The 12,042-nt window shown below is 40.7% G+C and overlaps 1 protein-coding gene across 6 annotated transcripts in view; it reads right to left on the reverse strand.

Moving 5' to 3' along the window:
• Positions 1–5,627: 5,627 nt before the first annotated feature.
• LOC124550901 (F-box/LRR-repeat protein 17-like) overlaps positions 5,628–12,042 on the reverse strand; it is a 78,440-nt gene continuing 72,025 nt past the window's right edge. For all 6 annotated transcript variants that reach the window (XM_047125680.1, XM_047125682.1, XM_047125681.1 and 3 more), the window contains one exon: positions 5,628–6,115. In XM_047125680.1, the coding sequence (XP_046981636.1) occupies positions 5,983–6,115 (133 nt within the window). In that variant the 3' untranslated portion in view covers positions 5,628–5,982. The remainder of the gene's footprint in view (positions 6,116–12,042) is intronic.

A 12,042-nucleotide genomic window follows, 5' to 3' on the forward strand; every position in this document is an offset into this window, starting at 1 on the left:
TTTACAGACACAGCTTCAACTGCAGATAGAATCTGTTTCAGTTTCTTGCCTCTTGCATACTGGAAATTTCCTTGTGTGAACTGTTAATGATAAGTATTGTGTTGAACAGCGCACGGACTTCATGGTAATGGCTACTACATGTAAACTTCAAGTATTAAATGTTAAGTATGGAAAAATTGTTTATAGTGATGGATATGAACTGATATTTCTTCAACAAGCTGAAGCAGGAAATTTAGGTTGCAGAAAGAATTTCCATTTAACTTTAAGTTAGTATACAAAAAAAAGTGCTTGTGAGGTGATTGCCCGGAGCTATATAAATATGTACAGGTGAGAAATGGAGGAGGGTGCGTAAATAAGCACTTCTCTCAAGGTACAAGAAGATTTATAGATTTATTCTTAGTAATGTAAGTACTTGAAGTTCTGTTGTAAAAGTCCCAATTACCTGCTTTAAAAAAATACATGTTCAAAACGTCCAGACAGTGGACAGGAGTGGAGGAAATATCTTAGCTTAAAGTTCAGTTACAGCGTACTGTTAAATGAGAAAACAAGTGGTAACCCACATGTGTTCACGCAAGGAGACAATAAGCTGTAGTACACTAAGTTAGGTGAAATACAGTACAAATAGAGGCAAACCATGAAGCATCAATATTGTAGCGTAAATACTCCACGAGGCCATTAATTGCTATGAAAGTAAACTGTTTCCCTGTGATCTGAGCCCAATCTAAAGAGTGTATGAGGAATTTTAGCTGTTGTTGTTGTTGTTGTTGTAGTTGTGGTCTTCAGTCCTGAGACTGGTTTGATGCAGCTCTCCATGCTACTCTATCCTATCCGACCATCATCAGTTATTTTACTCCCTAAATAGCAAAACTCCTTTACTACTTTAAGTGTCTCATTTCCCAATTTAATCCCCTCAGCATCACCCGATTTAATTTGACTACATTCCATTATCCTCGTTTTGCTTTTGTTGATGTTCATCTTATATCCTCCTTTCAAGACACTGTCCATTCCGTTCAGCTGCTCTTCCAAGTCCTTTGCTGTCTCTGACAGAATTACAATGTCATCGGCGAACCTCAAAGTTTTTATTTCTTCTCCATGGATTTTAATACCTACTCCGAATTTTTCGAATGTTAGCTGACAAATTGACTCCAGTAGAATCAAGGTACTAAATAACCACATAGCAAGCCCCCTGTATCATAAATAAGTCCAAGTAGAGATCTTCAGAAGTTTTATAGCGTAATCTAGCGACCATTCAATACCCTAACTGAAGGCTAATCTAAAGACCAAGCAATGCAGTGATGTTTAAACTTAATACTGATTATAATGAGAGTCAGATGTAGAAGTAGCAAAGCATGCTGTAATGAAATAGGTTAAAATTTATATATGTGCCTATGTTTATTATGATAATTTTATTTACATGCAGATTTTATTGTAAAAATGTCTCCTAAGACACTCCTCTTATGAAATCCATTTTCCTTGTGCCCGTTCCTTTTGATCCTGGTTCATTAACTTAGACCAAGCGTCGACTTGTAAAAGGCACGTGTGCTTGGAGGCAAAGCAGTGCTTATGAGAAATGAGACAAGTAGTGGGATGAACTTCGCTAGCTTTGGTAATGTTTTTTTTTTTTTTATGGACAGGTTGCGTAAACCCAATGAAATGTGGGTAATTCCATTCATGCAAAAAATAGTAGACACGCGTTACCCTATTTTTTTACAGAGAACGATTGCTGAGTACATGAAGCAAAGAGGGAGACCTATTGTTATCCAGTCTGCCCTCAAATATAAAAATGTTTTAAAGCACAAAGGAAAGCACAAAAGAAAGGGTACAGCGTTAAATGCGTACTCATTAAGTAGTAGATATGCTACGTGGCAGTAGAAAATGATCTTGGGTGAACTAAAGAATAAATGCAATGAGTCTTGCGCAATCTGTAGTTTTCATAATGAGGAGATGAGCCCTTAAAAGGAAGTTTGAAAGAATATTTTTAGGTTCAATAGTGAAAGTAAACCTTGAGAAACAAAGGGTCCATTCATAAAGCAGTTGTTCACTAGACTTAATGAAAGGAGTGACCATTAATTGTAAATATTAGCTCGTAAGTGATCCTTTGTAAATAGTAGAATATAAGTCTTTCTGTACCAGTGGAGGAAACCTGCAAAATTTGATTGTTTTGTAAATGAACACTATCGACGAAGGAACTGAGCACGAATGCTGTGTGAAGATGCACACTAAAGTGCGACGTGCATAATAACTGTTCAGTGTGTATTAGTGGCAGTGTTATACTGCAAGTGTAAAAATAAGTCAAGACTACAACAATAGGTGCAACGCAAAGTTCTGTGTTGTTCTAAGTGCAGCGACAGCTACAATATTCGTCGTCACTTACCTGTGAGCCTCACGGGAGGCAGTTGACAGGGAAGTATGGAGGCAGCTTCAGTGTCCGGCTGCTCTGATGGAAAACGCGCGCGAGGTGTGTGTATCGATGCACTCGCGTGTTACTAAGTTCCCAAAAAAAAAAAAACGGGCGATCGACGACCAGAAGCTCTGTTACAGCCTGAGCGCGAACGGATACTGAGTATTGGAGCTCACGCAACACTGTGCAGCCGCTTTGAGTGGCTGACGTGTGGGTGACGAAACAATCCAAACTTTAAACTGCTAACCGCCATGACCTCAATCGTACATACTGGAGGAAAGACATTTGCACACTTGTGTGACTACATTTTCATACGTAAATTAAGCAATTTTCTTGAGTTGAAGTTAAGATGAGTGAGAAGTAGATTGTCAGATTACTCAGACCTTAAAGCCATTAATACCGGCACTCCTGAACACTGCTAAAATGAATTATAATCCTGTCTCTTGATGGACAAAGAAAATTAATGTGCACTATAGGAAGACCCTGAACTCCAGACCAGTCCTGATCCTTAACAAATGTATCCAATAGGCTGTAAGTTATACTAATAATTTTCCACTTCTTCTGTTTCATATTGTAAATAAAAACCCGGGAAGCCACTTGAATTCCTGGCACCACAGTGGAAAGGACAGATGTACTGCATGATGAACGCCGTAGACAGCTAGCACAGAAAGTGAAAGCATCACAAAGTGTAGTGCTACGTTATTAAACTGTAATTGAACCACAATGAGTCAACAGAAGCTCAAACATTGTCCACTCTAGTTTAGTGAAAATAAGCACTCACTGTACTCATGTATTAGTTGTTAAGCTCAAGAGAATGTAATTTCTGAATTCTATCCCCTGAAGTGTGAAATGAACGTTCACTTATTGTTATAAGCAAATATAGACCAAACTTAAATATGCACATAAGTGTTAATCTTGGTATTATGGAATGAAGTGACTGATGAACAAAGAGTGAAAAACTTTGTTTTGAAAAATGAAAATATCTGACATATTTTTTTATAAATGTAATTTCAATTTATGTACTTAGTACGCCAGTAACATTATGTAAATGTCACACCAAAAATCACGAATATCTCATGAGGACATGAGGATCGAGGTAATCCTTCGGCATTCCCTCTCTCCTCATGGGAGGTGATGTGATATTCGCTATTTTTGGCTTCATTAAAACAGCAAATAGTAAGTACTTTCAGCCAGAAGGCAAATACTTGTTTATAAAGAATGATTAATGTATAATAAGGCGTCGCATAGTGACGGTGGAATTTCCTAAATAAGGTAACTCGTCGTCTTTGGGCGGCAATATAAACAGAAGAATACAGATAGATATGCGATCCTTCACTATTTTGTTCACTGGAGAACAAATGAAGCCTTGAGCGCTAAACTCGTGCTGAACTGCAATGGTAGACTCATTATTGCCCACAAAACTATCATAAGCAAACAGATGATGCTGCACAGTCTGCAGCTCCGTGACCCAACTAAACAAAATGGCAGGAGCTACCAAATATATGACCACATCAGTCCCACTCTCCTACTACCTCAGCCTGAATACTGCCGGTTCTAAAAACGTACATCCGTTCTGCCTCACCAGTTATTAATATTATTTTGCTTTTGTTGATATGCATCTCATAACCTCCTTTCAAGGCACTACCCATTCTGTTCAACTATTTGAGTGTAACAGCACCCACTCACAGTAGACCTGCTACCTGACTGCAGAACACACTCCATATGCCGAGTGCATTTACCGGCGAGATTTTTTGACAGCACTCCACTTCTGCTGAGGGGCTGACTTAGTGACCGAGATTGTCACTTACTGTCAGCTGTTGTGTTTACACCAGCTGTAAAAGACTTTGCACACCAGTTGTGACAGGTACTGGATTTTGTTTTGTTCTCTGTGTACATTGACATTTTATGAATATTTTATGATGATAATTTGTTGGCAGTTATAGACAGTTCTTGTCAAACTCTTCTCTAGTGGTAACTAGCCTCAGGTCTTATCCATTACCTATTCTGTGTTTATTTGGTTAATAAATGTTTATTCGTTCCTGGAACACCAGAATTTGAAACTCATACAACTGGCTGTGTGTCTCGGTATTGACAGCTACAATTGTTCGGGTGCCAGCACGGATTTTATTGACCAATACCTGAGTTATAAGTAACCTCTAGTTGAGAGCTGAAAATTGTGTTGAAGAGAAGGGCTGCCACTTGGACATTTTTTTAAGTGGCCATATAGATAATAAAAAAAACATTAACTTCTGATATTGAATAAATAAGCTTTTTCTTTTCTTAAATATTAACATTCCGCTCATTTGAAGATGATCCATTTGCTACTGGTCACCCTGCAGCAGGTGAATTTTGGTATTTGGCCAGCAAGATAACTGACACTGCCAGAAGTAAAAAGTGTATACAACACAGACTAGTAACAGCAATAAAAACTTTTCTGGGAAAAGAGAAATGTATTAATAGCTAGAAAAGACAAAGGCTTGACTACAGTTTACAGTTTCAAGGGGATGTAGGTTACACAAACACATTTATGAAGAGGAAAGCACAGAAGAGAATAACTTGGAGGGCTGTGTAAAACCAGTCTTCAGTCCCACGACTACAACAGTAACTGAAGTAAGCAGACATAATTATAGTTGCTATAGGAAGTCTGAACTGGCAATGGAGGCTGAAAAGAGTTTGGAAATTTTTATCTAGATTGTAGTGATATTCTGAAAGCCTGAAGAAACACTGACTGCAGTTCATCATGATAAGGAGGACAAGATCATTAGAGATGGAGCACTACATCATCTACAGCCATTTATAAAAAATAAAAAATAAAATAAAAGCTGACGCACTCATGCAGAAATCTGTTCTGGAAACTATAGGATTTTATGAGTTAGGAAAAATTACAGCTTCAACGGTGAGACAGGACTGAAGATTGTTAATCCTTTGAGGTCCTTCACTCGTCATAGGGATCCAAATCTTTTTTTCTCTACCAAACTGTACCACAAACACACACATGCACATCACTGGCATCAACTTTTACGATTAAATTCATATCATATCATTTGTTGCTTTGAGTAACATCACCACACAACAAAATGCACAAGGAATAATAAAAATCACAAGTTTTCTTTTAGTGTAACCAACATATGTAGTCAGACACTACTACATACCAAAAGCTGGAATATGCAATCATGGAAAGAAATATTTTCAGCCACACAGTATTAAAAACATTGCGTGCCATTCGTAATATTGCAAAAACTAATTTTTATTTGTATCAGCAGACCTTCCAGTAACATACATCAATAATTAAATGTAATAATTTAAAACAAAACTGAGACACTCGAGACATGTGCAATTACTAAAATCTTTGTTCACGTATTGTCAGTTGTTTTCCTCTTCTCATTTCCATATTTTGGGCATCCAATGCCCTGTTGAAGCTGACAGTAAGGAAATGGAGGCAGTGGCTGAGTTTTGTAGTCAGGGTCTTTAGAACACGAGTGCAACTTCCATCAGTGTGTCGATCCCATAGCTATCCCACTCCATGTGCCGACTGTGTGCAGACCCTGGAAATGGTGTCACTCGGAGTTACCCTCTTCATATTATTCGTATTCATCGTGACTATCATCTGTCATTTGTGCCCCGAGTGAGCCCTCCACTCTCAGGTCTGGCATCTGGGCCCTGATTCTGTCCAGTGCGCTCGGATCTCCATCACAGTAGTCAAACTCCAGCTCTCTGTTTGCACAAGACAAGAGACACGGTAATTATCAAGAGTTGCCACAGTCAATTTTTATCCTGCGTAATATACAGGGTGTTTCAAAAATGACCGGTATATTTGAAACGGCAACAAAAACTAAACAAGCAGCAATAGAAATACACCGTTTGTTGCAATATGCTTGGGACAACAGTACATTTTCAGGCAGACAAACTTTCGAAATTACAGTAGTTACAATTTTCAACAACAGATGGCGTTGCAGTCTGGGAAACTCTATAGTACGATATTTTCCACATATCCACCATGCGTAGCAATAATATGGTGTAGTCTCTGAATGAAATTACCCGAAACCTTTGACAACGTGTCTGGCGGAATGGCTTCACATGCAGATGAGATGTACTGCTTCAGCTGTTCAATTGTTTCTGGATTCTGGCGGTACACCTGGTCTTTCAAGTGTCCCCACAGAAAGAAGTCACAGGGGTTCATGTCTGGCGAATAGGGAGGCCAATCCATGCCGCCCCCTGTATGTTTCGGATAGCCCAAAGCAATCACACGATCATCGAAATATTCATTCAGGAAATTAAAGGCGTCGGCCGTGCGATGTGGCCGGGCACCATCTTGCATAAACCACGAGGTGTTCGCAGTGTCGTCTAAGGCAGTTTGTACCGCCACAAATTCACGAAGAATGTCCAGATAGCGTGATGCAGTAATCGTTTCGGATCTGAAAAATGGGCCAATGATTCCTTTGGAAGAAATGGCGGCCCAGACCAGTACTTTTTGAGGATGCAGGGACGATTGGACTGCAACATGGGGCTTTTCGGTTCCCCATATGCACCAGTTCTGTTTATTGACGAAGCCGTCCAGGTAAAAATAAGCTTCGTCAGTAAACCAAATGCTGCCCACATGCATATCGCCGTCATCAATCCTGTGCACTATATCGTTAGCGAATGTCTCTCGTGCAGCAATGGTAGCGGCGCTGAGGGGTTGCCGCGTTTGAATTTTGTATGGATAGAGGTGTAAACTCTGGCGCATGAGACGATACGTGGACGTTGGCGTCATGTGGACCGCAGCTGCAACACGGCGAACGGAAACCCGAGGCCGCTGTTGGATCACCTGCTGCACTAGCTGCGCGTTGCCCTCTGTGGTTGCCGTACGCGGTCGCCCTACCTTTCCAGCATGTTCATCCGTCACGTTCCTAGTCCGTTGAAATTTTTCAAACAGATCCTTTATTGTATCGCTTTTCGGTCCTTTGGTTACATTAAACCTCCATTGAAAACTTCGTCTTGTTGCAACAACACTGTGTTCTAGGCGGTGGAATTCCAATACCAGAAAAATCCTCTGTTCTAAGGAATAAACCATGTTGTCTACAGCACACTTGCACGTTGTGAACAGCACACGCTTACAGCAGAAAGACGACGTACAGAATGGCACACCCACAGACTGCGTTGTCTTCTATATCTTTCGCATCACTTGCAGCGCCATCTGTTGTTGAAAATTGTAACTACTGTAATTTCGAAAGTTTGTCCGCCTGAAAATGTACTGTTGTCCCAAGCATATTGCAACAAATGGTGTATTTCTATCGCTGCTCGTTTAGTTTTTATTGCCGTTTCAAATATACCGGTCATTTTTGAAACACCCTGTAAATACACTCATTCAAAGCTTCCATTAGTTAAAGGAGACAAGTCAGATTACTGCTTCTACCAAAATTTTATTCGCGCTGTGGGCAACACGAGGCAGGAAAGCTACTTATTATTGAGGGATATGTTGTGCTGCATCAAATGTGAGAGCTATCAAAAAAGAAGCTTCACTCGGCTATGAATAAAATACTGGAATAGTTGAATCACATCTATTAAAACCATCCTTAAAACTACAGTTTATTTCTCTATACAATCACCATTCAGATTTAAATATTCACCACTTGGCTAACAGATTACAGTGGCGTTTGGTTTTGTGACTTGTCGTTTGTTTGATGTACAGAGCACAGAAGAGTCGTGAGTTTTGCTATTGCATTTGTCAGTGAACAGCACGTTTTGTTTCATTTTGTTCTGTGTATACTGAAAGTGCAGGCTACGGAAACAACTTTACTTTGTTCCTAAAGGGGAAGGGGAAAAAACTATGAGTATACAATAGAGTTATGTATGCATTTTTACCTCTAATTATTACTTAATTACTAATGTCACCATTTGGAGTCATTCATGTGTTAATATGTATGGGATACACAAGGATGAATTTGTATCATGAGAGTGTATTGTTTTTGTTCTTATATAACATTTTGTAGTTTTCATTCTTGCATCATATTTTCTTTATGGGTTAAGCATGGACACATCAAGGCTCTACAGGATAATGAAATTCTTCTTCGGCGTTGTGATGAATCTGAAATATCAGATGACGAAATTATTTTGGGTGGTGAAATTGATGATGAACCACCAGTGCAGCAAGCATTGACTCAACAGACAGAAGTTGAACTGGAGAGTTTTGATGATCCTCGTACTAATGATGAAACGCCTATAGCTGTTATGGATAGAAACTTTAGGAGCTGTAAATGCAAATTGCCTGTGCTGTGTGTGGGTACGCAAGGATCTGCAGGCCATGGATGTACAGTGTGCTGTGCAGTTTTCAGATCCACTAAGTGAAGAACATACCCCCTTCCAATATTTTGAAAGTTTTATTGATGAGACTATAATTTACAATTTAGTTACACAGACTAATATATACTCAACTCAAGGGTAAGGCAAAGTATAAATGCTAGTGCCAATGCAATGAGACAGTTCATTGACATTCATTTAGTAAGTGGTATTGTGAGTGTTCCCATTTACAAGATGAATTAAGCAAATGAGACAAGCTATAAACAGATAGCTGACACGATGCCACTCTGTCAATTCTACAAGTTGAGGAAGTGAGACCTGAGTTTCTCCTGGTGTATACAACTTTTAAATAACTTCCGGGAATTCAGCCAGGTAACACTTTCAGCGACCGTAGATATTTCGGTGGGAGAACACCCTGCCATTGTCAAGGCAAACTGAAACGGACAGGCGGCATACGTGCAAATTTAAAACCTCGGTTCTCGGACTAAAGCACCAAAGATGACCAAAGACAGAGCTATTGATAGTGAGACTATGAATGCGCAGGTGAGGTAGCATTGACTCTGTCCCTCTGTTTTTTGACAAGGGAGAGAGCCAGATTCCAAATAGAGTTTAAACAGAAACGTCCATCCCTGTTAACGAGGTGCTTGCTAATTTAATCTCAACGAGCAGACAGATGGAATTGCGATGGGTAGTCCATTGTCTCCTGTGATCGCAAATTTGTTTGTGGAAGACTTCGAGGAATGTGCATTGGAGTCGGCGCCTTTGAAACCCGCCTGTTTCTTTAGATACATTGACGATACCTTCGTTGTTTGGCCTCATGGTGGGGAGAATTTGAATCTCTTTCTAGAACATCTGAACTCGATCCACCCGTACATTCATTTTACGAGGAAGAGGATGGTTGCATTCCCTTTCTTGACGTATTGGTTAGGAGGAAGGATGATGGATCATTGGGATAGTCTACAGGAAACGTACTCACACTGACTTGTACTTACAGGCTAATAGTTGTCACCATCCGGCTCAGCGTGAAGGGGTACTTCGTACCTTGGTACACAGGGCACATGTCGTTTCTGACGCTGGAGTAACATTTTGTCAAAATGGTTATAGTGTTAGACAGATTGAACGTGCGTTGCGCTATCGACCAACTGAACATCGGGTGACTGATGATAATTCTGAGTCAACACCTAAGTTTACTGCCTTTTTGCCTTACGTAGGAAACACATCCAACAAGATCGGCTGTATTTTACAGAAATACGATGTGAAATGTGTTTTCTGACCTCCATCTAAAATTAGAGCACTTTTGAGTTCCGTTAAGGATGATCGTGGACTGCATAAGGCGGGTGTATATCGTATTCCTTGTAGCTGCGGCATGGCATATATTGGTCAAACTATCAGGACCATGGAGGACCGATGTACTGAACATAAACGGCACACACAATTACAGCAGCCAAGTAGATCTGCTATTGCTGAACATTGCTTGGATACTGGTCACCCCATGTTATACAATAACACCGAGATATTGGCATGCACGTCCAGCTATTGGGACAGTGTTATTAGCGAGGCAGTTGAGATTAAATTAGCGAGCAACCTCATTAACAGGGATGGAGGTTTCTGTTTAAACTCTGTTTGGAATCCAGCTCTCTCCCTTGTAAAAAAACAGAGGGACAGAGTCAATGTTACCTCACCTGCGCATTCATAGTCTCACTATCGCTAGCTCTGACTTAGGTCATCTTTGGTGGCACTAGTGTTCAGTGTGTGTATTATCTTTCCTGCTTTAGTCCAAGAACAGAGGTTTTAAATTTGCATGTATGCCGCCTGTCCATTGCAGTTTGCATTGAAAATGGCGCGCTGTTCTCCCACCGAAATATCGGCGGTCGCTGAAAGTGTTACCCGGCTGAATTCCCGGAAGTTATTTGAAAGTTGAGGAAGTATTTGCATGTGAACGACAGTGCAAATATGTTGCCCAGATGTGACACACAGCATACAAATTGTCCAAGGTGAAGCCATCTTTAGATCAACTAAAGAACAAATTTCTCAAAACTGAAGTTGAAGAATACAATGGCATTGATGAACTTATTGTGCCTTTAAAATTACACACTTCTATGTGCCAGTATATAAAATCAAAGCCACACAGGTAAGACATAAAAGTATTTGTTTGAGCTGGTGCAAGTGGCTGCATTTATGATTTTAAAGTGTATGTTGGGAAGGGAACAAACACTGCATGTAATCCTGAGTTAGGAATGAGTGGAAGTGTAGTGATGTGGCTGACTGAAATTGACATGCGTAGGCACATTCTTAAAGTCTTTACGGACAACTGGTTTACATCCCTCAATGCAGCAGCAAAGCTTAGAAATGAAGGAATATATGTTGTGGGAACCACCAGAAAAATCAAACTGGGTGGATGCAAACAGAAAACTGATGCAGAGATGAAAAAAGCAGCCAAAGGCACCTGTGATTATAGGGTAGATGAAGAAAACAAAATTATAGTTTTGAAATGGTTTGACAATAAAGCTGTCCACCTGACTTCTCTTTATAAAGGCAAGGAACCTGTTGCAAATGTGGAACACTGGAGAAAAATAAACAGATCGTACATAGAAGTTCTATGTCAGAACATTGTGCTGGAGTATAATATGCCCACAGGAGGAATATGTCCATCCTGATATACTGAATAAACATAAAAAGCAAAAGGTACTACCTGAGAATTACACTCCTGGAAATTGAAATAAGAACACCGTGAATTCATGGTCCAGGAAGGGGAAACTTTAATGACACATTCCTGGGGTCAGATACATCACATGATCACACTGACAGAACCACAGGCACATAGACACAGGCAACAGAGCATGCACAATGTCGGCACTAGTACAGTGTATATCCACCTTTCGCAGCAATGCAGGCTGCTATTCTCCCATGGAGACGATCGTAGAGATGCTGGATGTAGTCCTGTGGAACGGCTTGCCATGCCATTTCCACCTGGCGCCTCAGTTGGACCAGCGTTCGTGCTGGACGTGCAGAACGCGTGAGACGACGCTTCATCCAGTCCCAAACATGCTCAATGGGGGACAGATCCGGAGATCTTGCTGGCCAGGGTAGTTGACTTATACCTTCTAGAGCACGTTGGGTGGCACGGGATACATGCGGACGTGCATTGTCCTGTTGGAACAGCAAGTTCCCTTGCCGGTCTAGGAATGGTAGAACGATGGGTTCGATGACGGTTTGGATGTACCGTGCACTATTCAGTGTCCCCTCGACGATCACCAGTGGTGTACGGCCAGTGTAGGAGATCGCTCCCCACACCATGATGCCGGGTGTTGGCCCTGTGTGCCTCGGTCGTATGCAGTCCTGATTGTGGCGCTCACCTGCAC

This window comes from Schistocerca americana, chromosome 9 (assembly GCF_021461395.2).
Source record: "Schistocerca americana isolate TAMUIC-IGC-003095 chromosome 9, iqSchAmer2.1, whole genome shotgun sequence".
NCBI classification, from domain to species: Eukaryota; Metazoa; Arthropoda; class Insecta; order Orthoptera; family Acrididae; genus Schistocerca; species Schistocerca americana.